At 46.2% G+C, this 22664-nt stretch overlaps 2 protein-coding genes across 3 annotated transcripts in view; one reads left to right on the top strand and one right to left on the bottom strand.

The window, feature by feature from the left end:
* Nucleotides 1-639: 639 nt before the first annotated feature.
* On the bottom strand, nt 640-15315 carry GSG1L2 (GSG1 like 2). Its single transcript, XM_024565050.2, has 5 exons — nt 15009-15315; nt 7220-7267; nt 6004-6156; nt 4149-4260; nt 640-1324 (listed from the first exon to the last, which is right to left on the bottom strand). Exons 1-5 carry the CDS (start codon nt 15313-15315, stop codon nt 1066-1068), a joined length of 879 nt encoding a protein of 292 aa, XP_024420818.2. The 3' UTR covers nt 640-1065.
* A 2242-nt stretch (nt 15316-17557) lies between these two features.
* GLP2R (glucagon like peptide 2 receptor) overlaps nt 17558-22664 on the top strand; it is a 68119-nt gene continuing 63012 nt past the window's right edge. For both annotated transcript variants that reach the window (XM_045199081.2, XM_024565051.3), the window contains exon 1: nt 17558-18343. In XM_045199081.2, coding sequence (XP_045055016.1) covers nt 18278-18343 — 66 coding nt within the window. In that variant the 5' untranslated portion in view covers nt 17558-18277. The remainder of the gene's footprint in view (nt 18344-22664) is intronic.

Genomic DNA, 22664 nt, shown 5'->3' with positions numbered 1-22664 from the left:
TTTTCCTCTTATTCAATGAGAGTGTAAACGTTATAGTTCAGCATGAGCAGATTGAGTGATTTTATTTAAAGGTTTTATTCAGGTTCTTTTTTCTTTTAGAAATGATGTGTTCACTAAACACATAAATAATTTTTTAAATGAGTCTGAGCATATTTAGTGTTACAGAATTTGGCAGTCTACTTTTACCCCCCAACCCCAAATTATGTGTCTAACAATCTGTGACCTCAATAAAGCATTAATTTAAAGTATAGATAATTTACACAATATTGTAACTGAACACAGTAGGGAACATGTAGTACCCCACTGCTTCAGACAAGACTGGCATGATTAGCGTTGTTTATTTTTAGAAGCAAAAGTGACTGGCAAGTTAAACACAACAATTTGAACATTTGTTCCACTTGACTGAGATAAGATGTCATTCCATTCGACTGTTCTCATTTTGTTTTACCATTCACTTACCTTGCAGACTGATTTTACTATAGGTAGAAATCAGAAAATTTAGAAGAAAAATATTTTTATTTTTATTTGTTTTATTTATTTTTTATTTTTAAAATTCTCAACTGAGGATATGTTTATTGATTGGCAGAGAGAGAGAGAGAGACATCAATGTGAGAGAGAAACACCAATTGGTTGCTCTCATACGTGCCCTTGACTAAGGACTGAACCCACAACCTAGGCATGTGCCCTGACTGGAAATCGAACTGGTGACCTTCCGCTTTGTGGGGCTATGTCCAACCAACTGAGCCACAATGGTCAGGGCGGCTTCTCTTCTTCTTAGTGTGCACATGCTCCCACTCTCTTTGTTACACTCATTAAACTCACTATCAGGAAAACTTGAGATGTTCACTTAAACTGGAGGGTCAATGACTGACATGGTGTATAAGCATTTTCTCACTTAAACACATGGGACTGAGAGGCTGAAGCCAAGGGGTTTAGCGAAGGGTGAGATAGTGAGTGGGAGCTTTACCTGGACTCAGCCTTCTGAAGCCCACTCCAGAGGGGTTCACTGTGGACATCAGAGCCTGGCTTGTCTGCCTGTGCAGATCTGGCAGCCACCAGCACCAGCTAGCACATGGACACCCTGACTGGGGCACCTGGTGGCAGGTGCTCAGAGAAAGTCACGAGCATTTGCCCCTCAAGGCTGCAAGCAGCTTCTGTTCCCCAAACCGCTTCTGGAGCCTTGGGTTCCGAGACATTGTGTGGAGAGTGCCGACTGCCTTTCTGCACCCTTTGCTCCTCTTTGCATTGCAGGTGGGCTGCTGAGTATCTGCTCATGGCCATGACCGACACAGACATGCAGAGGGCGAAAGAGCCCCAGGCGAGGCTGTCAATAAAAGGCACAGTTAGGAAAGGACCTGAGGCTAGGTTCTAGGGCATCCTGCAGGGGGTCAGTCTGGGGACAATCCAGCTCCCAGCTGTGCCCAATTTGGACCCAGATTTTGCATCACCAGCGTCAGAGCCCAGCCAACATGGTGTTGTAGGCCTGTGGCTCAGAGTAAATTCTGGAGGCATAGTGCTCAGGTGCACTGGGGGTTTGCATCCATCTCTTATTAACTGTGCAGCCGTAAGCTGCTGACTTCACTTCTCTGTATCAGTTTCTCATCTGCAAAACTGGGACAATAGGTAGACTTATGGCCAAGATGGAGGAGTAGGTAGACTATGCCTCCTCCAACAACCAAAAGAAGGACAACAACAATTTAAAAACAAAAACAACCAGAAGTGACAGAAAATTGAACTGTATGGAAGTCCGACAGCCAAGGATATAAAGAAAAAACATTCATCCAGCCCAGTAGGAGTGGTGGAGATGGGTAGCTGGGCACAGAGGACTCGCAGCAAGGTGACAGCTGAGGGACCCAGCGAGGTGGCGGATTGTGGAGCAGGGTGGGCAAAGCTGCAGCTGGCTGGCAAGGCAGCAGCTGGTGGACCGGGTGAGAGACCACGCAACCCTAGGGCTCCAGCACAGGGAAATAAAGCCTCAAGCCACTGATTGAAAACACCCGTGGGGGTTGAGGCGGCAATGGGAGAAACTCCCAGCCTCACAGGAGAGTTCGTTGGAGAGACCCACAGGGTCCTAGAATGTACACAAACCCACCCATTCGGGAAGCAGCACCAGAAAGGCCCAATTTGATTGTGGTAGTGGAAGGAGTGACTGAAAACTGGCAGAGAGCACAGCAAGCACCATTGTTCCCTCTCGGACCCCTCCCCCACATACAGTGTCACAGTGCAGCGACCAGCGTTACCCCACCCCAGTGAACACCTACAGCTCCGCCCCTTTACATAACAGGCACGCCAAGACAAAAAAATGGTCCCAATGAAAGAACAGATCAAAGCTCCAGAAAAAATACAACTAAGCGATGAAGAGATAGCCAACCTATCAGATGCACAGTTCAAAACACCAGTAATCAGGAAGCTCACAGAATTGGTTGAATTTGATCGCAAATTAGATGAAAAAATGAAGGTTATGCTAAGAGAAACAAAGGAAAATGTACAGGGAACCAACAGTGATGGGAAAGAAACTGGAACTCAAATCAACAGTGTGGACCAGAAAAAAGAAAGAAACATCCAACCTGAAAAGAATGAAGAAACAAGAATTCAACAAAATGAGGAGAGGCTTAGGAACCTCCAGGACATCTTTAAACATTCCAACATCTGAATTATAGGAGTACCAGAAGGAGAAGAGGAAGAGCAAAAAATTGAAAACTCATTTGAACAAATAATGAAGGAGAATTTCCCCAATCTGGCAAAGGAAATAGACTTCCAGGAAGTCCAGGAATCTCAGAGTCCCAAAGAAGCTGTACCCAAGGAGGAACACACCAAGGCACATCATAATTACATTACCCAAGATTAAAGAGAAGGAGAGAATCTTAGAAGCAGCAAGAGAAAAGGACACAGTTACCTACAAAGGACTTCCCATAAGACTGTCAGCTGATTTCTCAAATGAGACCTTACAGGCAAGGAGGATATGGAAAGAAGTATTCCAAGTCATGAAAGCCAAGGACCTACATCCCAGATTGCTCTATCCAGCAAAGCTATCATTTAGAATGAAAGGGCAGATAAAGTGCTTCTCAGATAAGGTCAAGTTAAAGGAGTTCATCATCACCAAGCCCTTATTATATGAAATGTTAAAGGGAGTTACCTAAGAAAAAGAAGATAAAAAATATGAACAGTAAAAAAGAAAAAAAAACTGGTACAATAGGAACACACAGAGTGGTTGTGAGGAATTCAGTGAGTTGGTGGTGGGAAGCACTCAGCACAGCTGCTGCATATGGTGCATTTTGTAACTGTTGTTGTTGCTCTAACCCAGGACACTGGCACAGGGCATTGCTGTTTTTACATCGCTGCCCTCTGGAAGCCTATTGCTTCTGAGATGATGGTCTACACTTTTCATCTTTCACAGGCCCCAGCAGAGTGGTTGCTGAGAAAGAGAGCTTCTATAAACTGACACTTGTGTATGTTTTCATGGGCTTGAATTCTCAGGTGAAATAGATGACTTCATACTCAATCACCTACAACAAAAACCCATGAGTAGATAATTTCTAACTCTTCTTCAGAGCTTCCAATCATCCTTACATATGACATTGACAATCAAGCTTGTGGGTAACAGTGACACAGACATGTTCACCAAACCCTGGCATAGTGTCACGGGGGAGTGAGCTGACCGTGTTGTTTATTTTACAAAGTGGAATGTAACACAAGAGGTTGTCACACAGGATGGAAATGTGAGTGTATGTACATATATTTATTTGTAAGATGAAGCTATGGTTTGGAGGTCCACATTGAAGAGAACCCTGTGGTCTTGTACAACATGGCTGAGTCTTTGTGTTAGAGACACAAGTTCAATGTCCTGGCCTCATCTTTCCATTAGAAACAGTGACTGGGTCTCCTGCCATTAAAATGTTTATTAGGAGTTATAGCACAGGACTTTAGACCCTAAGCTGTGTTTAAGAATGTAATGACAATGATCTCCTTTCTTGAGGTAGGTATTCTCAATTCACAGATGAGGGGACTGGGCTACAGAGAGGTTAATAAACTAATGCAGTCACAAAAATAGCAGGTGGCAGGGCTATGACCAAGGGCAGCAGCCCTACAAAACCCACGTGCATCCTTGCTGGTACCTCAGAACTTGGGCACCCTGGAAAACAACTCACCAGTATGACCAGCCATAGTTCCACGTCTGAGGCCTCCAGTCTTCTGGCCCAAGGCTCACGGTGATTTGAAAAACGGTTGTGTACATCACGTGGGCCACCATGCCCAGGAGCCCTGCACAGGACAGCATGGTGAACCACTGTTGGGGTGGAGTTTCTCCACCCGGCACGAGATGGATGTAAGGAGCCTGCTAGCATGCTCCTTGACCCCTTCTGAGCAGTCTTCACATTTCACAGGTGCACTGATTTCTTACTGTCACGGGTCATGCAGTGGTATGTGTCCCTTTGCCCTGTCATTTCTCCCATGACCACCTCTTTCCATCTTGTCACACCTCTGGGTCCCCATGTTGCAGCCTCTCTTTCCCAGTACGGAGGAGGAGGGGTCCTTGAGCTGCCTGTGGCTTGAAGCCACCCTTTGTAGTGTTCTGTCACGCTATATTTTTAACGTGGATTGTTTGCTGACACTTAAGAACTAGGACACTTCACACAAAAATTTGAGTATGTTCTGACTACACTAGACTCACATGGCAATGATCAGTGGGGCTGAAGTCAGTTGCCAACGTGAGGTTCTTTCCTTTGTATGTGACTTGGTCTTTGTGCATGGAGACCCAGACGAGTTTTTTCTTTAATAGTTCAGTAGGATGTGTCTAGGACTTGGAGGCACTGTGCCAATTTTTCCAGGTGTTTGGAGGGAGCTTTCTGTATAAGCATTTTGGTCTTTTGTTCAAGAAAGTTTCCTTGAATTTTACTTTTAAATATTAGTCTTTTCACTGTTTTGTCTTTCTTTTTCAGGGACTCTAATTACAAATATGTTTTAACTTAGTAAGTGTAGGATGGGCAGTGGCCAACTGGGGATTGGCTTCAGTGGTCCAAATAGAAATGAGTTTTAACTGGTGGTGGCAATTATTTATATGGAAATGTCTGAAGTTCTTATGATGTACCTGAACTTATTAATCTTTAAACATGCTACCAGACATCTCTTTCACACAGCTGAAACTGAAGGAGACATCCAGAAGGAGGCCTACTCATGACCTTTTAGGACCTTGGAGGAATGCCAGGACCTGGCAGGGAGCCTCCAAGAGTCCATGGCCTGGCTCTTGCCTATGAAAATCCAGAAATTGGATTTTATCATCCTGGTCACTGATGATAAGACTTGGAAAAGATGTTTACACTTACTAAGCCCAGAAGGGATCTCCCCACTGGACTGACTGATGCCTATTAACTTCACAGAGCTTTGCTCTGCCATAGCTCTGGGTTCTTTTCTTGGTAAAAAGCCCACCTAGGGGACCAAATTAAGGTGCTCTAAAAGTTGCTTGGAGAACACAGAAGCAAGGCCCCCAAAAGGAGTTCTTTATTCTTATGGGATATTTACACCAAACTTGGATAATAATTTTTACCAGGATACTATTTATTGAGTACTTACTATATACTAGGCACATTCTTATTTAGTCATCACCTTTTGAGATACCTAACTTAGAGAAGTCAGGTAACTTCCACTGGTCTCCCACACAGCCATTAAGTAGCACAGGCATGAACCTGGACAGGATTTCTCCCCAGACTTCTGCCTAACCACTGTGCTAAATTAGCCAATTTGTGTCTCAGCGTCTGTGTCCTCCCTTCCCGGGGTTGTGATGAAACACGCTGATGAATTTATTTACTGTCTATGCTTCACCCCTTTCTTTTCTTCAGTCACCAAAAGCCTCATCACTTCCCCCTGTGGGATTAATGAACTCATTGACTTTTGCAGGGGACCAGCTACCCTGCTGAACCAGCCATTGGCAGGAAAGAGCTAGTCTGAAGTGCCATGGCTCCTTTGGGGGCAGGCAGCATGCTTGCCAGAGTGATGCTGGGGCAGTACCTGCAAGCACCATGAGGATGGCTACAGCGGCATCCACCGGGAACCAGTGGGACCCAGAGCTGCCGTAACTCACTCTGGAGCCCAGAAGGATGGCACTTGTCAACATCAGGAGGGTATTCAGGACCTCAGCCCCGATGGACAGCCACAACACAACTGCAAAACATAGACAAGACAGAGATGCTGGGTGCTTGGAATACAGCAGAATTAGGATATTCGATCCTTAGAGTTAGTTCACTTCTAAAAAAAATAAACAACAAATGCCACGGGGTGAAAACCACAGATACCTGATGAATCTTGGGAATCTGGCAGTGAAAGGGGCTCCTAGGGCTTGAAAGAACAGTTTGTAAAGAGTATCCTTTGCTGGGAGGAAGAAAAAATAAAAGAACTAAAGCAAAACTCTGATGTGAGTACATGAGAGATACTAGGGTCCCCCTCCCTCAGTTTCAAAATTAATGTGTTGTTTTGATTCCACCAGAATACATTATCTTTTTAAAGAAGAGGCTAGACAAACTTACACAGGGACAGAGGAGTCTGAGAGTTTTAAGAGCCCTGATTACAGATGCCAAAGCCTGACTTGTTTTTGTGTGAGCCAGTTATTTACCCTCCGGAGGGGATCTCACTTGTGGCTTCAAGGAACTGTGTTGGACGTGGAGGGGAATGGAAAGAGGGGACAAAAAGGGAAACTAGTATTTGTAAAAGGCCTCCTGTAATTCAAGTTAGGTACTGGGGACACAGGAGTGAATGAAACAGAAGTGATCCATCCCTGTACTCCAGCTGGGTAAACAGATACTAAGAAAGCAAATACAAATTGGATGCAGGTTATAGAGAAGAAAAAGTGCTACAGGGATCTGCCAGAGCTCATCTCTTCCCAGCTCTGTGTTTACCTCACATTGACAGCTTGAAATTGGTCATGGTGGGAGTATTTACACTATGGAAAGTGGCAAATGCTACCAGTCTTGGCTTCCCCTTCCTTCATCCCCACCTGGCAAAGTTGGTTCTTTAACATTTAACAAAGTTGTTTTTTCACGTTCCACTACAGGGCAAATGAAGAGAGAGACAGTGGTTCTAGCTTTTGGACTCAATTTAATGAAAAAAAAAAAACCCAAAGCCCCCAAACTATCAATAACTCTTTCATCTTTCCCCTACCCCAACAAAAATAATAAAAATTGTCCAAATTGTGGAGAGCTGGTGGACAGAACATGAATAAAGCAGTCACCTTGTTCTTCAGCAGGGATTATACTCTGGAAACTCCTGCAACTTTCACCTAGAAGATAAGGAAAGTATATTCATAAGTAGGGTAAGCCTTGACAATTAGGGGCAAGCTGTGTTCCTAGTTCCTTGTGTGTATCCCAGGTCATTTTGAACAAGGATTGGGGAGTGTGGCAGTCTGGTTTATTGTTCACAGACATGTAGTGCCCTTTCCTGAGGGAACATGATACAGTCTTGCCCTAGTGGAGCCAGGCTTGGCCTTGTGACTTTCTTTGGTCAATGTATTGGGAGCAGAAGTGAGGTGGATCATTTCTGTTCAGAAGCTTGCAAAGCCAGTGTGTTGTCCACATGGTTTTTCATTCCCTTGCCTCTGTGATCACAGAAGCACATGTCCAGATAGATCTCCATCAGCCTGGGTCCCTGAATGGCTACAGTGAGGAGTCATTCCTTGTCAATCTGAAAACTACATGTAGAATGAGATACAAATGAATTTGTTGGTTTCAGTCACTGGGGTTTGGGGGTTGTTTGTTACTGCAGCAGAACTTAGCCCATCTGGACTGATACTGCCAGCCTTAGACCAGTCGTACTCAGCTTCCCAAACAGCATTCATTATGATACAAGTCTCAAATAATTTGTTCCTTGTTATAGGGAAAGGAACAAAGTTAGTAATGATTTTTTAAAATGAATTCGAACAGATTCAGAACTATCTCTGTTACTCAGCGACCTAGTGACTTGCATTCCATCCTGCTTTCTGGAGTATGAAAGAAAAGGGAGGATTTACTGTGCATGCACCAAGTACTGGGCAGAGGCCACCACAAGACTTGTTTTGTGCACAAGGGAGGTGTGCTTTGCCTTCATCATTGTCAGGTTGCACACGCTGGCTGGCAAAGCTTGCGCTGCTACCTTAGATCTGTAGTGCCTTTGAAAGAGCTCAATCCATGCATGTCTACTTGGTGCATGGATGTAACCAAATTCTGGTTTGGGGGCGAGTGACAGAGGGAAAATTGAGACTACAGCAACTCACCCCGTGGGGTCCTGTCCCAGGTGGGAACCCTACTTTTTCTCCATGCATATGTCAGCCCTACACTGAACCACAGGCCATGGAGTGGGAGGAGCCTGGGAAATCACCTGTTTTTTTCCCTGCCCGGTTTAGACGGTGCATCCAGAGACCTTGGAGGCAAAATGGCTGGTACAAGACAAACAGGCAGAGGCTGTCTCAGCATTGGAACTCTGGTCTGCAGGGGTGCAGCTCAATGCTGTCCATGTCACGGAAGGAATGCCGCCCAGGGGACAGCAGGAACGGTGCCAGGGAGGCAGAGACCTGAGACACTAGGATCTGCTCCCAGGCTGGGCTGGTAGCAGCTAAAATGGATCAAGATGCAAAAGCTAGGGGGCATAGATCATCAACTCTTCAAAGGAGTGGCTTTCCTATCTCTAAAATTGGTTCAGTGGTCCCCACATGAGCTTTGCCTTGCTGATTACCTGAGATAATAGACAGGAAAGGTTTTCTCACAGTTAATATGCACTTAAACCTTTTTGGAATAGAATGAGTTCTATTGGGCAAGTACAGGCATACCTTGTTCTATTGTGGTTTGTTGTATTGTGCTCTGAAGATACTGTGATTTTTACACATTGAAGGTAAGACCCTCTCCCAGCAAAATGATGATAGCTTGCTGAAGGCTCAGATCATTAACATTATTTAGCAAAAAGTATTTTTAACTAGTATATACATTATTTTTAAAGACAATGCTATTGCATATTTAATAGACTATGGTATAGTGTAAACTTAATTTTTATATGCACTGGGAGACCAAAAAAGTTCATGTGACTCATTTTATTTTGATATCTGCTGCATTGAGGTGGTCTGGAACAAAACCAGCAATATCTCCTAAAGGTTAAGACTTGCCAGCTTGTCCTCCTAAAACTGGGCCCCATTCCCTCGCGTTCCTGCCCTGCCCCTCTGCTGGGCAGTAGGACGAAGAGGAACAAAGCCTGGGTTTGTGGTGCAGCCATTTGGCGGGGCTGCTCTGCTGGGATGTTTTCTGACGTGCATGTGCAGTAGCAATTCATTTGTCACGTAACTGTCCCAACAAGTGGCCTGAAGGAGGGTGTGTGAGTGCCTGGGGCTGAGGCCACAGTCAAGGCTAATCTTCAGCCGCAGAGCCTCACGGCTCTTTGTTTCAGTCAGTCTACTTCGGATTGACGTGATCGGACGTGTTTCCTGGTCGATTCTCTGATTTTGGCAGCAGTGGCCATATTATGATCCTAATAGCAAAAATTTGTCCTAGTCCTTCAGTTCTACCAGGGTCGCCACAGCACTGGGGAAATCTCAGCACCCAGCCCTGCTCTCTCTGTCTCGTGGGGCCGAGGTGGCCCTTTCCCCACGGCACCTCATCAGATCCTCCTTACAACCCGCGAGTCAGCACTGCAGTGAGAGCAACAGACGGACACGGGGTGGAACGAGGCATCTACATCCAAAAGGCCTGGCTCTGGTGCCTGGTTCTGCCACAGTCAGTAATTGCAGGAAGTGCCTTGACCTCTCTGAGCCTCACTTTCTTCATCTGCAAAATGGGTACAACAAAAGTCCTCCAAAACGGAAGTCCAGGGTCTGGCACAAATAACGCCCCCCCTTTGTATTACAAAACCATAAGCATGTCATTCTGTAACATAACACTGTCACACTCAAGCACACCACATGGCATTTAGGTAAAATGTTCAAATTAAAACTATAAATTATTACACCCTTTTTATTACTCTACCAACAACACTCAAACAAGCGTTACTTCTGCTGGGCCCTATATTTTGTGATCTGCCTTGCACTTGTTTTTGTGTCTAATTATTGGTAGAGGCAAGTACAAACATCCATGTATTGCAATTTGATGACCAGGCTCAAGCAGGTTGGTGGAGCCAGGAAATGAAACCGGGTTTTCCCACCTGAGACCCAGAGCGCATAGACAGCTAAGCGTCTGTCTGGCTTTCAGAAGAGGCTGCCTTTTCTCATAGGACTAATGCAGAGGCCAGGTACAGAGCCAGGGGCAGGGCAAAGAAAACGTGGTGGTTAGCCAAGAAGATAAAGATAATTTACAATAGCTTAGAAGCGTGAGTTTAGCCTGGGTGAAAACAGTCAGACCACAGTGACCCCTTGATTCCTATCAATCCCCAGAAGTGGCGCTCCTTTTGAATAAAGCCAGCAGGATTAAAAAGCAAAATCTTTATAAATCCCATGAAGCCAGAGTGGTGGGTGCTGCATAGCCCGACAGTACTTGGCTGGTCAGGCGGTGCAGCCCGCCAGCCAGCCCAGCAGTAGGTGCCCAAGTCCCTGGAGGTTGCCTCTGTCCTGCCTCATTTGCTTGTCCCCCCGCCCCTTTATGGGTGCCCAGGGCCCCTCTGCCCTTAAACTCTTTGAGTTTAGCAGAACAGGGAAGAACTGGAAATCAACACATTTCACTAATTCATTAGCCTAAGGTAAAGGACATTTTGCCTAAGTGCTGCCTCAACCAGGACTTCTCACTCTGAGTGTTCATTTCAGAGGGCAGACTCAAAGTGCTGTCTCCCTTTGAGGCACGTCAGGCATTAGGAGGGACGTGCAGCGCTGTTCCAGGTGACCTGTGCAGAGGCTGTTCTGAAAAAACACTTCAGGTACAGGGTCCCAAGGTGGGTACTCTTTTAGGGGTCAGAGATGGAGTAATTCAGAGGGAAAATATCCTGGGAGCCCCCAGGCATACCCTCCTCAGGGTGGAATCCTTCCTGCCAGGGCTCCCTGGTGCCCCTCACACCTTCTGGCCCTCCCTCTAAAGCTCTATCTGGGTGCCTTCGCCCCTCCGCACCACCCACGCACTTGGGGTAAATTGGACAAGGTAGCAGATGTTTGCGTGGAGTAACCTCCCACCGGAGCCCCAGCAGCACTCTGTGACACACAGGCTTTCTGTGCAGTGTTTCGCAGACCCTGGGAGAGTTCTCGTGGAACTACAGGTACCCGCCTTCCCGGGCCAGCTGAGGCCCTGAGAAGGCTGAGCCGAGCAAGGCACAGGGGAGGAGGAGATTTCAAGGTCATTGGCATTCCCTGCCAGCCTTGTTCCATTCCCTTTCATTACCACCTCCTGTAAGCATTTACTTGCAACCTCTGATGCATACCTTGTGTTTTATCCTCTTATGTGTTTGCTGTTATTTTAGTCCACATGTGGTAAAAATGTAATTCTAAATATTTTGCTTGAGGGGTATCTCATAACACATGAAGGTGATAATATTCTCCTGGGGGGAGAGGTGTCCTGTCCTCCTTTCCTCCTTCTTACTTAAAATGATGATGCTCTTTAGAGACCTTGGTTTACCTGATGGCATTATATTAGGAACCATATGAAAATGTGAGTGGAGGCTTTTCAGACTGATGGGCACAAACTGGTTTGTTGATAATTATAGGATCACGAATTGTCCTTCAGTTAAGTTTTGGGGATGGTGGAGTACCAGGCAAGGTCTGGCTAAGAGTTATGAAATCTGAGATGCATGTGTAGCTTATGGGTGTCTGGCTGTATAATCTTCAGCGGGGCGCTTCTAATTCGAGTTTCACCATCAGAGAAATGAGTCTGTTGTTCTAGATCACTTTTCCAAAGAGTGTTCCACTGAATACTAGTCTCCAAAAATATTAATCCTTCTTTTACGCAGATTTTTTTTGCGGGAAATACTAGGATGCATCAGTAAACAGGCTTCTTTATTGTGGGACTTCTCAGATATTTTAGTGCACTAATGAGCACTGTGAATTTCCAAGAAGAAAATGTAATAGGTGACATTTTCCAAATTTGTTTGACTATTGAAACTGTCTTTATTTAATTTTACAAAGAATATCTCAACAAGCATCTCTGTGGAGTAATCTTTGAGTAAACCCAGCAAGGCACTTATTAAAGTCTTTTTCTGGCTTGACCTCAAGTATATAAGGTGCACATAAATCAGAGAGGGGTCAGTACATTCTTCGTTTCTACTCGCCTTGTCCATGAATCACTGAGAACGTCGGCCCTCCTTGGACTGCAGCATGCGCTGCTGACTGACAGTGTGTGAAAACCCGTGCGTGGTGTGATCCAGGAGAAGGTGGTGTGTGTGGTCAGCACTCCATGGCTGGACAGAAGCACCAAGGGGACTCTTGTCTCTGGTGGAAGAAGCCTGAAAGACCCTTACACAGACCCTCACTGTGCTTTTGGCCCAGGGACAATTGCTCATCTAACTGCACAGGGTTTGTGGAAGTATCTTAGGCGTGTGCCACGTGCAGCTAGACAGTTTGCAGCTGTGTCTGGTCTTCCCTGAATCTCAGAGTTTTGCTGTCACTGAAGAGATGAGGTTTCCAGCGCCACCCTTTCCTCAAGCCCGGCGCGTGAAAAGTCCTTTCTCTCAGTCAGTTCCCTTGTCACTGGGGAAGCAGTTCTCATCCACTTCATTTTCTACCTCTCGTTCACCAGTTCAGGTTCTACTATGGTCTTGTCTCTCTGACATGACAAATAGTAATGCTTCTAATTTTCTCCTGTTAGGCTTTTCCATCCTAGGGGATGTTGTTCCATTCAGTTCCTTGTCCTGGAGTGACCATGGCCTTATGCTGCAGGGGAGGAGAAGCTGCGTGAGGTGACACTGAAGAGCCAGCCATGTGAGTTAAGTTCTGTAATGAACCTTCTTCCTTTGCCCCGCGTGGTGTTCTGACACCAACACCTGGGCTGTCCTGACTCAGACCTTCGCTCACTCGGCTGTCTGCCTGGAACGTCTGCATGCCCAGCTTCCTCCTCCTAAAATCACTGTTCTGCTTTGAGGCCTGTGCAGTGGCCGCCTCCCTCCTGAAAGCTTCCCCATGCCCAGAGCTGTAAATAACCTCTTCCTCCTTTCTACTCCCATATCATATGTGTGTCTTTGTTGTAACCATTACCGTATTTTCCCTTGTTTCAGTCTTATCTCAGTTCTCACCACCGTGGTCCACTCACCGTTGTGCCCCTCATTCTCCTAGTCCTGTGGCTGCTGTGGAGATGGTGTTTAGTGAATTTGCTCCACACTACAGTGAGTTCCCCCTTCCAGAGGGTTTGCTGTGCCTGGGGGACGGGGGAGCCCAGTGGAAATACAGAGAACGCCAGAAAGAAAAGAGAGCTGAGGGGAATAACAACAATGCTATGAGGACGGGAAAAGAAAAGGCACTCAGAAATTCTGAGGAATCCAAATAAGCTGTGTAAGAAATTTAATGTAATGGTGGTACCTCCTTGGCTTTGTTATGAGCAATACTTATACAGTCTAAATAAATAGCTGATTTATTGACTGAAATGAAGCATCAATATAACTACATGAGGAGGATGGCAGAGCCGACATGGGTGTGGTGGCGTCAGAGGTTTGTCTATCACAACAGGAAGTCAAGAGAGAACGTCTAACGTGAAGACGGCAATGTCTTTGTGAAAACAGAGACAACTCCCAGGAGAAGCGACTAAGCCAGATGTAGTTTCACCTGAGGGGTTGGGACTAGGTTATGGAACAGGAAGGAGCAGGGGACTCTTCGTTTTTATTATAACCTTTCAAAATGATTTGATCATCTATCTATGTGTAAATGGTACCTTGGCTAAATTCTTTTTAAAGGAAACAGAGTTTAGAGCCCATCCGAGACCTGTTGAATTGGAATCTCAGGGCCAGGTGCCTGGAGTTGGACAGACTTGTTGGGTGACTGTGGCGCACACCAGCATTTGATAACCGGCCTGACGCTTCCATGTAGCTATGGAAATAGAGGTGGGCTGTCCTCAGGTGGGCACTTGGAAACGGAGTGCAAGTTCCCAAACAATTTGCCTGTGGGCATTTTCCAAACTAAACATCTGAGACTGCCTTGGAGACCCTGCAGAATGCAGGGTCTCAGCCTCCCGTGTCTGTCACGAGGGTGGAGAGACATGGGGCTGGGATGGGGCAGGGATAACATCACGGAGAGTCCCCTCTTGTTGCCTTTTCTTTAGATCTCAGGAATAAACAAGCATTGCTATGAGTATGAGAAAAGAAGAGGCAGCCTGAGGCAAGAGAAAGTGGGATGGGAGGTCTGCTCCGTTCCACCTGGAGGGGGTGCCTTTGCCCCAGGAAGGGAAGAGCACCTGTCCCGCAGCCCTGCTGCCTACACCGAGGAGTCCGCTTCCTCCCCGCTCCGCTCTTTATGAGTAAAAACGCTCTTTGCTGAATGTATGTGCTCCAAATACTCATCCTTCCCTTCGTCTTCTCTTTCCTCTTCCTTCACTATTTCCCACACTGCTAATCTGTCAGGCTCACAGAAGTTGATGAATTGTTGATGAGAAGTTGATGATTCACAAAAGATGCTGATAAATTGGGCCTGAATAACGTGGTGGGGAAGGGAAGGGGCTTTTCAGTTTTGTGGTATAAAACTCTCTGAGCCTCAGTTTCCTCGTTTCTGAGCTGAGGAAATAATTTTTACTTTGCTGGGTTATTTCAGAGAGAGACACAGATAAAGGCCTAACTTGTTAAGGGTTTTGTTTCTGGTAGGTGCTCCGCAAAAGGGTTCCTTTCCCATGGATAGCGTTAAAGGTCTGTTTTCTAAGAGAACCTTCCGTTCCTAGACCCCTTAAAAGTGCAGGGATACAATTTAATACATATTGATACTGTGTGAATCTGGTCATTTAATCTTTATACTGCTACTGTTCCTATTTTATAGATGAGAAAACGGAGGCTCAGAGGGGCACGGGGACTCGCGAGAGGGTACAGTTAGGCAGCCTGCTCCGGAGCTCCCGCTCTTGGACACTGCCAAGCACCTGCCACCCCGAACCTGCGAACCTGCGGGTTGTGCTCACCTGCGCCGCCGCTGGGGCTCTCCTCACAAGACTGCCAGAGCCCCACGTGGAACCTGCGTTGGATGAACTTGTCGTCCCCTATCTCCCAAATGTACTGGACAGCCTGGCTCTCATCCGTTCTGCTGTCGCCGCTGCCCCCGCTGAAATGAATGCAGTGCAGCCCTCCTGCGTGGTCCTGGCATGGTGGCTTGGCCACCCTCCGGGTCCCCTCGCACCAGTGGCTGCTGCCCAGGGCTGTGAGGGAGAAGGCCAGGGCGAGGCAGATGGGGAGGAGGGCCAGCACCCGCTGCTGCTGGGCCCTGTCCATGGCTAAATGAGGTGTGTGGCATCTGGATGAGCAGTGGGCCCCTCCTCCCCCTCCTGGCCCGGGCTCCCACCCTCCTCAGCCCTGCCATCTGGCCTCCTCACAGTCGTCTGTGACATTCCCAGGGCATCAGTGAGCTGCAGCCTGCGGCTGTGGTGGCAGTGCCTGTTGCCTGAGAGACTTCACGAGGAAGCACAGAGCTGGTCTGGCTCTCATCTTGGTCCTCCCCAGGATGGACATGTTTGTGAGAACGCTGGTTTTCTGTTTTGTTTTTTTTTTTTAATTGTAGTGAAATGTCAGAGTGTAAAGTTTACCATCTTAGTCATTTTAAGTGCACAGCTAGGTGCATTCACACTGTGCAATCAATCTCCAGAACCCTTTTCATCTCGCTAAACTGAACCGCTGCCCCCGCAACACTAGCTCCCCATTCCTCCTCCCCAGGCCCTGGCGACCTCCACCCCACTGCCTGTCTCTGTGAGTTTGATCACTCTAGGCGTACCTGGAATTGGCCTTTTTATAAGTGGCTTATTTCACTTAGCTTGATGTCCTCAAGGTGCATCCACCTTTATGCAGGTCAGAATTTCCTGCTTTTAAAGGTTGAATTATATCCCATTGAGTGGAGAGAGCCTATTTTGTTCAACCAAACATTTGGTTTGTTTCCACCTTCTGGCTGTTGTGGAGGGTGATAGTTTTTGATGAAAGGCCAGGGGCAGTTTGGGTAGGTTTCTGGGTACAGCCTCCCAGTCCTTGCCTTTGGCATTGAGCAGGGTCCTCAGCCTTGGATCTGGGGAATCTCAAGACCTGTACAGCCTGTTCCCTGCCCAGCCCCACAGTAAGGGACCTCCTGTCCGAGGGACCCTGAGAGGCTCGAGGTACCCTACGTGCTGTGCAGAACAGGGCAGGCTGCTGGCCCCCCACATGGGTGCAGAATTCTGCACTATCCTAGAGCCCCAGAAGCTGGCAGGCAGAGTCCCTGGCCCATCACTCAGGCCCTTGCAAAGGGGGTTCTGCAGGACTGGTGGCACAGGGGAGACCTACGTCACTTCTGGAACAGAGGATATTCATGAAGCCTTGAGGGCAGCTGAGTAGCAGAAGATTCCACGTGGCATCTGAAACATACAGGTTCTTGATTACATGGGAGACACCCACCTCCTGCAGACCCCCAGGGATAGCTGAGAATCTACCCGCCTGGGCAGCTAGCAGGAAAGGGCAGCGACATTTGGGTCAGGCCCGGGGAAGACTGAGGAGCCGCGCCGTCAGCCGCCTAGGAGCCAGTGCACATTTGGTGCACCAAGATTTGTCGTTCAGTGTCCTCCCTCTGACCGTCAGAAAAAAGGACGTTTTTGAGAAAAAGAGACTGGATTGAGTATTCTTACCAGGCAGGCACCTTAAGACAGCCTTAACTGTGCAGATACGGAACAACTTTATAGCCACACTGCAAAGGATCAGGGCCCATCTCCGGGCACTTTTCTCCCTCTATGTCACGTCGTCCTGTTCTCTGTTGTGACCACATTGATTCCAGAGGTCACATCATTAGAAGAGTCCACTTTGAAGGTCTTTGTTCACTATGAGCATTCATGGCTGAAGTTTAAAATCTTGCCAAGTGGATCTATTAGAATCCAAGGGTTTCTATGAAGTGTTTGATGCGCTCCTGTTTTTCTCCAGCTGTTCAGAATTCAGCCAGATAAGTTAACCAAGATGTGCTCCTATGGTTCAGCTTGAATGGAACATGTTCTTTTTATCTCTTGCTGACCTGCATTTCATCCAATCTGGATACGTTCCCCTTGCCCTTCAGTTTGGCAGGCTGGGAAGACTTGGAAGGGGGTGTGGGGAGCTGGACAAAGAGTTGGGGTGAGAAGGGCCACGCAGAGCCTTTCAGAAGTGCCTTGATGAGACTACTAGAGAAATGGAACTCGCCTTGAGGGTTAGGATAAGGTAAGGCAACGTACCAAATAGCTGTGGTTAGTATCCTGGCTCTGCCATGTATTTGCTGTGTGGCCTTGGACAAGCAAACTAACCTCTCTGAACCTCAGTTTCTCAGCTGTCAAGTGGAGAAACATCACCCTCACAGGGGTATTGTGAGGATGAATGAAGCAGGATGTTGGGTGCGAAACTTTTGTAGATGTGAATTGTGATGAGGAAGTACAAATACGGTAGCTGGTTAGTGACGGGTTGTGTGCTCCTTAAAAGGATCTGCGAGGTGGGCTGAACGACTCTCGGAGCAAGTGGGCGATGACGAGGAGTGCTTGTTTGACTTTTCAGCCCGTTGTTTTGCTATTATGTAGACAGAATTCAAGTCTCTGATTGGGTTTTTGCTTCAGACTGTGGGTCAGGAGCCGTTCTCTCCAGGGCCGGGCAGCTGTTTCTTGTGAAGACTTGGCACATCCAGAGCCCAGAGGAGGCCTGGACAACCTTGGTGGCTGGGCTCAGCCTGTCCTGGACAATCTTCATGCCTTAAGAAGAAAGACACCCGCCTCTGAACTGGCTCGTGAGGCCCATCCTCTCGGGCTGGCTGTTCCTCCACAGCTCGAACCCAAGCCTGTCGCACCCTGGTCTTGTGGATTGAGCCTCGGGGGTGGAACCTACTGACCACCTTGCTTTTTCTCCTCGGCCTCTGCTGAGGACATCCCAGAAAACACAGCTGACTCGGGGGAGGTCTGGGAAAAATCTCCCTGGCTTTGCGGAGGCCGGGTGGGGGCTGAGCCACTGCTGATGAGAAACTTTGGAGATTCAGTAGATTGGTCTAGACACTCTTGACGTGGTGTGGAGAGGGTTTGTGCAAACATTTCCTCTCTGCACAAAGAGGAATGCAAGAGGAGGCTGCCTGTGGTACATCCTGGACTGTTAGACAAGTGTGCCCGCACTTGTGAGAGTGCAGCGAGGAAGACAAGGCCGGTGCGGGGCAGGGCAGGGCAGGGCCTGGGGTCCCTGCAGCCCTGGGGCCCGTCCTCTCCCCTCCTGCGGGATGCGCTCTCTCCAGTCCCCGGCGCGGCCCTTTCTGGCTCTGCTGCTTCTGGTTTCCATCAAACAAGTAAGAGCAGTTTTTATTATTACTATTATTGTTATTATTATCAGTTGTACATATTTTCTGATTATAGAAGCAATTGAGGCCTCTTGTAGGTAATTTGGAAAACAGTATTAAATAAAACAGTATTAAGACAATGATTAACCAGCATCCTAGCATTCAGATGTAGTCACTGTTAATATTTTGGCATCTTTTCCTCAAATCCTTTTTCTATGCATTTTTTCTTTTTACACAGCTGAAATAATGATGCACAAAACATTTTTTGTCCTGGTTTCCCCTTTACATTATGTCATGAGTATTTTCCCCTGTCATCGCAAACCCCGGAAGTGTTGCTGAATACAGCTCCTGTCCGCTTTCATCCTGGTCTCAGGTGTGAGGATTTAGGTTGAATGGATGGTTGTTTTTTTTTCCTTCCTGTCTCCTTTCCTTCCCCACTCCCTCTCTCCCTTCCCTCCTTCCTTCTTTTTTTTCTTTCTTCTTCTTATAAAAATATAGGATGCTCATTGTTTTAAGAAGTAAACTTGTAAAATCCAAAGAAGTGTAAATACAGACTAAAGCTCACTGTAATGCCACCACCCAGAGATGATCCTCATTCACATTTCAAGGCTCATACTTCCAGACATTTTTCTACCATTTATTTATATATAGTTATTTAAAAAAATAACAAACAGAATCTTAATATAAATATTATCTTGCAATCTGCTTTTTTCCTAACAAAATACACTAATAAAAAAACACTGGCCAACATTTTTATCGAACACTCATGGCATGCTCCCAGCAGCCCTGTGAGGGGAGTCCTATGAACCCCATTTTTCAGAAGAGAACACCGAGTCTCGGGGAGGTTGAACATTTTTCTATATCAGTAAACGTAGCTCCACGGCCTGAGGCTTGTGGGCATCAAGGGTGTACTCTGATGTATGCAACCATCCTCTTTCATTGGACACTCTGCTAGCTTGTCTTCCTCCAGTCCAAGGAGCTGGAACCTTTGCTCCTTCCCTTTCCAAGGTTCCATTTTTATCCTGGGCCATGATGTGAAGGACCCCAGCTCCATTCACCTGAGGAAGGAAGGTGCCTTGAGGCATGTTCTCTCATTCCTTTGATCCATGGGCAGAGTTAGTCCCTGGTTGCAGCCTGGGAATTCTAATCCCTCCTGCCCCCATGGTGGGGTGGGGGGCTGGGGTGCCAGACCTCATGTGGTTACCTTATCAGGCTTTCTTTGGTGCTAGCCCAGGACCAAAAGGGCAGAGAGCCTTGACTGAATTTTCTGCACCCAAATTCTCTCAGAGGCAGCCTTGAAGCCCTCGTAGCAGATTGTAGATGTGAGCCCAATCAATGGTTTCATGGAATTCTTGCAGGGTGGCAGCATCTTCCTGGCTAGTGACCAGAACATTTTTGAGAGGCAGGTGGCCCTGGCCTGCCTCCTACCCCAGGACTTAATTGGTTAGTGGAGGGGCCGTTGTTGGAAAGTTGACACAGAACCCTCACCCTTGCTTCAGTTCTCTGTCTCATTTTAAAACACTATATTCAACTAGTTATCTAGTTTTGTTCACCTTCTGTCCACAACTATGTATTGATGGCTGATTAGGGGCTAGACACTGCTGCAAAACTTTGTACTTGTCATAAATCACCCTGCTTAAACTCCACAACAAGCCTCTGAGAAATGTACTATTACTGGACCCATTTCACAGATGGGGAGATTAAGATTCACAGGAGTTAAATGATCACCAGCGGCCATGCAGCTCAGGAACAGTGGAGCCATCGTGTCTCTGCAGGGTATTTGAAGAACTGTGTTCTTCCTTAACATTCCTTAGAAGCTGTTGACATATGAATATCTACGTGTTAAGGCAGTAGGCTCTGCAGTGCCCCTGGCCAGCTTAGACAGGGGCAAAGCCGCACCTTCACTCCGTAGCTCTGGTACTTGCATAATCAATAATGTGCCCGTTGGCATGGCCCCTCCCCGCTCTGCCACTTGGTCTGTTTTCAGAACCCCTGGCTCTGTGTGTCCTGCAGTGCGTCTTCAGTCCTGACACACAGAACTGAAGGAGGACACGCTCCTCCTGGTCCTCCAAGTGTTTGTATCACGAGGCTTTGTGTGGACTTCCATGGTGCATTTGGCTCGTAGATGCTTTCCCTGCATGGATTATAACTGATCCTGGTGTGTTTTCTGGCAGGAAGTCTTCATAAAAATTCACTTAATGAGAAATTCTCAGGGACAGTTTTGTTTCTACGTTTAAGCAGAGAAATAATGCTTTGGCCTCCTTTTTCCCTCCCTCCCTTCTCCCCCTCGCAACTCATTTCAGTTAATTAGCAGTTGTCTGAGCGTCAAAAATATAAAACTCTTTAAGGATATTCAAGAAATGAATTAGTGGTTCTTTCATATATTGTTGACAGGATTGTGAAAAGGTACATATTTATAAATAAAATTTTTTTGGGTGAGTATGGATAGTTTGGCAGTACATTATCAAATCCTTTAAAAATGTTTACATTATGATACAGAAATTCCAGTTCAGAGCATTTCTCTTAATAAAGACGTGCTTGAATGTTTATGAATATTTTCATTACAGCATCATTTATATTAGCAAATAGCTAAAACAACACAAATATCCAAAGCTAGAAAATTAAAAAAATAAATTATATCACATTTATCCCTAGAAAATTATATAGCTGTTAAAACGGTGTTTTAGAAGAATAGTTCTTCTTCTATTTACAATATACCTTCTAGTGAAAAAGAGGCCACAGAACAATATGATTTCCTTTTTGGTTAAAATAAAAAAGGAGAGGAGAAAAAGGATGCCTGTGTGTACAGATAATAATTTCTGATTAATAAGATTGTGATTTTTATCTTCTCCCTCTTTGCTTATCTATAATTTTAATTTTATTTACAATGAAATATAGCCCCTCCATTACAAATAATATTAGAAGATTTGTTTAAAGAAAGTCAACAGAATGCTTTTTTTCCTGTTTTCCTGAATCCCTTCTCCATCAAATTAGTCATTGATGCTGTTACCTACGCAAGAAGAGGATCAGAATCATGCTGGGCTTTTCCAGTTAGAAGACGTCCACTTGCGGGCCTCCTTTTCTCATTACTGTGTTGGGATCTGGCTGTGATTGAACTTGCATTTGCCTCTTGTGTTGGTGTCTTTAGGACAAGTACCGGGAAGGTAGTCTGAGTTGGGCCCTCCTAAACTGACCAAAGTTAGTGTTTCTTATGGTTTGTATTTTTTTCTTCTGTTTTTGAGCACGGCCCTCAGCCCTGGCAAAGAGCAGAGGGTAGGGACATATTAGTCCAGGGACAGGTCACATGTATGACACTGATTTTACTGTCTCTTCCTCAGCCAGATCCCAGTGAAGCCCCCAAGAATGCACATAGCACTTCGTCCAAGAACTGGTCTTCCTTTTGTGACTTGGCAGATTACAGAAGTTTACAATCTGTTTATCAACTTCTCTGCTAAATTTATAAATCTAATGTAGAGTTAGTCAGGGTCCCATTAGGACGTAAACCAGCCTAATGTGTTAATAAACTCTCATCTTGTCTCTTGGGCCATAACACAGAGACATATATTATTAATGGAGATTCAAAACTCATTGAAACTGAAACCAAGGGATAAATGCCGATTATCTCATCATCATTATCACCATCATTATTATTTATTGGGTAATTCCATAGTCCCCAGATGGTGTGCTAAGATGCTCCAGGACACTGCTGGGAACTCACAGGGGTGCTCTAAGATATTTTAACTTTTCAAGGGAAGCGGCCATCCATGACAGCTGTGTGGATTACCGGCTGGAGACGGTTCATGGCTTCAACATTACGTCATGCTTACTACTTTCAGTGATGCTGGGTTTTCTAAAGGTGCTGTGATGAAAAGCAAGTACTGCACAAAAATCAATGTGGAGCAAAGGTGGTTTTGTCCAGTCTGAGTCTTCAGTTTGAGAAGTTGTGCGGTACCCAGTAGGCACCAAGCTGTTGGGACGTAAATACTTAATTAAGTTTTGGGGACCTGCCTACTTAATTAGTGGAACTTGATGTTTCTTTTGGCATAGGGATGCTTTGCTCCAAAGGCACTAAGAATTGAGACAATTTGGGACCCTAGTCTCATGATGACTATACTGGTTCTTCAAAAAGTCAGCTATGTGGCTTAGGAGCATGCATGCGACTGTTCTTCTGGCAAAAGAACTACTTACAGACCCCATTGTGAATGGTGTGGTACTGGGGGGTGGTGCAAGATGGGCAGAAAGGGTGGGTTGGACCGATTACTCAGGAAGTGAAAACTGGCTACCCATCAAGCTCATAGATTTATTTTTTTGTTTGTTGTTTTGTTTTGTT

Source organism: Desmodus rotundus, chromosome 9, assembly GCF_022682495.2.
Source record: "Desmodus rotundus isolate HL8 chromosome 9, HLdesRot8A.1, whole genome shotgun sequence".
Classification (NCBI taxonomy): domain Eukaryota; kingdom Metazoa; phylum Chordata; class Mammalia; order Chiroptera; family Phyllostomidae; genus Desmodus; species Desmodus rotundus.
Note: the sequence above shows the minus strand (reverse complement) of the source record. Positions and strands in the feature narration are given on the sequence as shown.

Excerpts from the sequence above, each read along its gene's own strand:
- GSG1L2 (XM_024565050.2), bottom strand. The coding sequence starts at position 15,315 with ATGGACAGGGCCCAGCAGCAGCGGGTGCTGGCCCTCCTCCCCATCTGC. Across the intron at positions 7,268-15,008 it reads GAGCCCCAGCGGCGGCGCAG|GTGAAAGTTGCAGGAGTTTC; the intron begins GTGAGCACAACC and ends CTTATCTTCTAG. Across the intron at positions 1,325-4,148 it reads AACTATGGCTGGTCATACTG|CCTCGCCTGGGGCTCTTTCG; the intron begins GTGAGTTGTTTT and ends TTTTATTGACAG.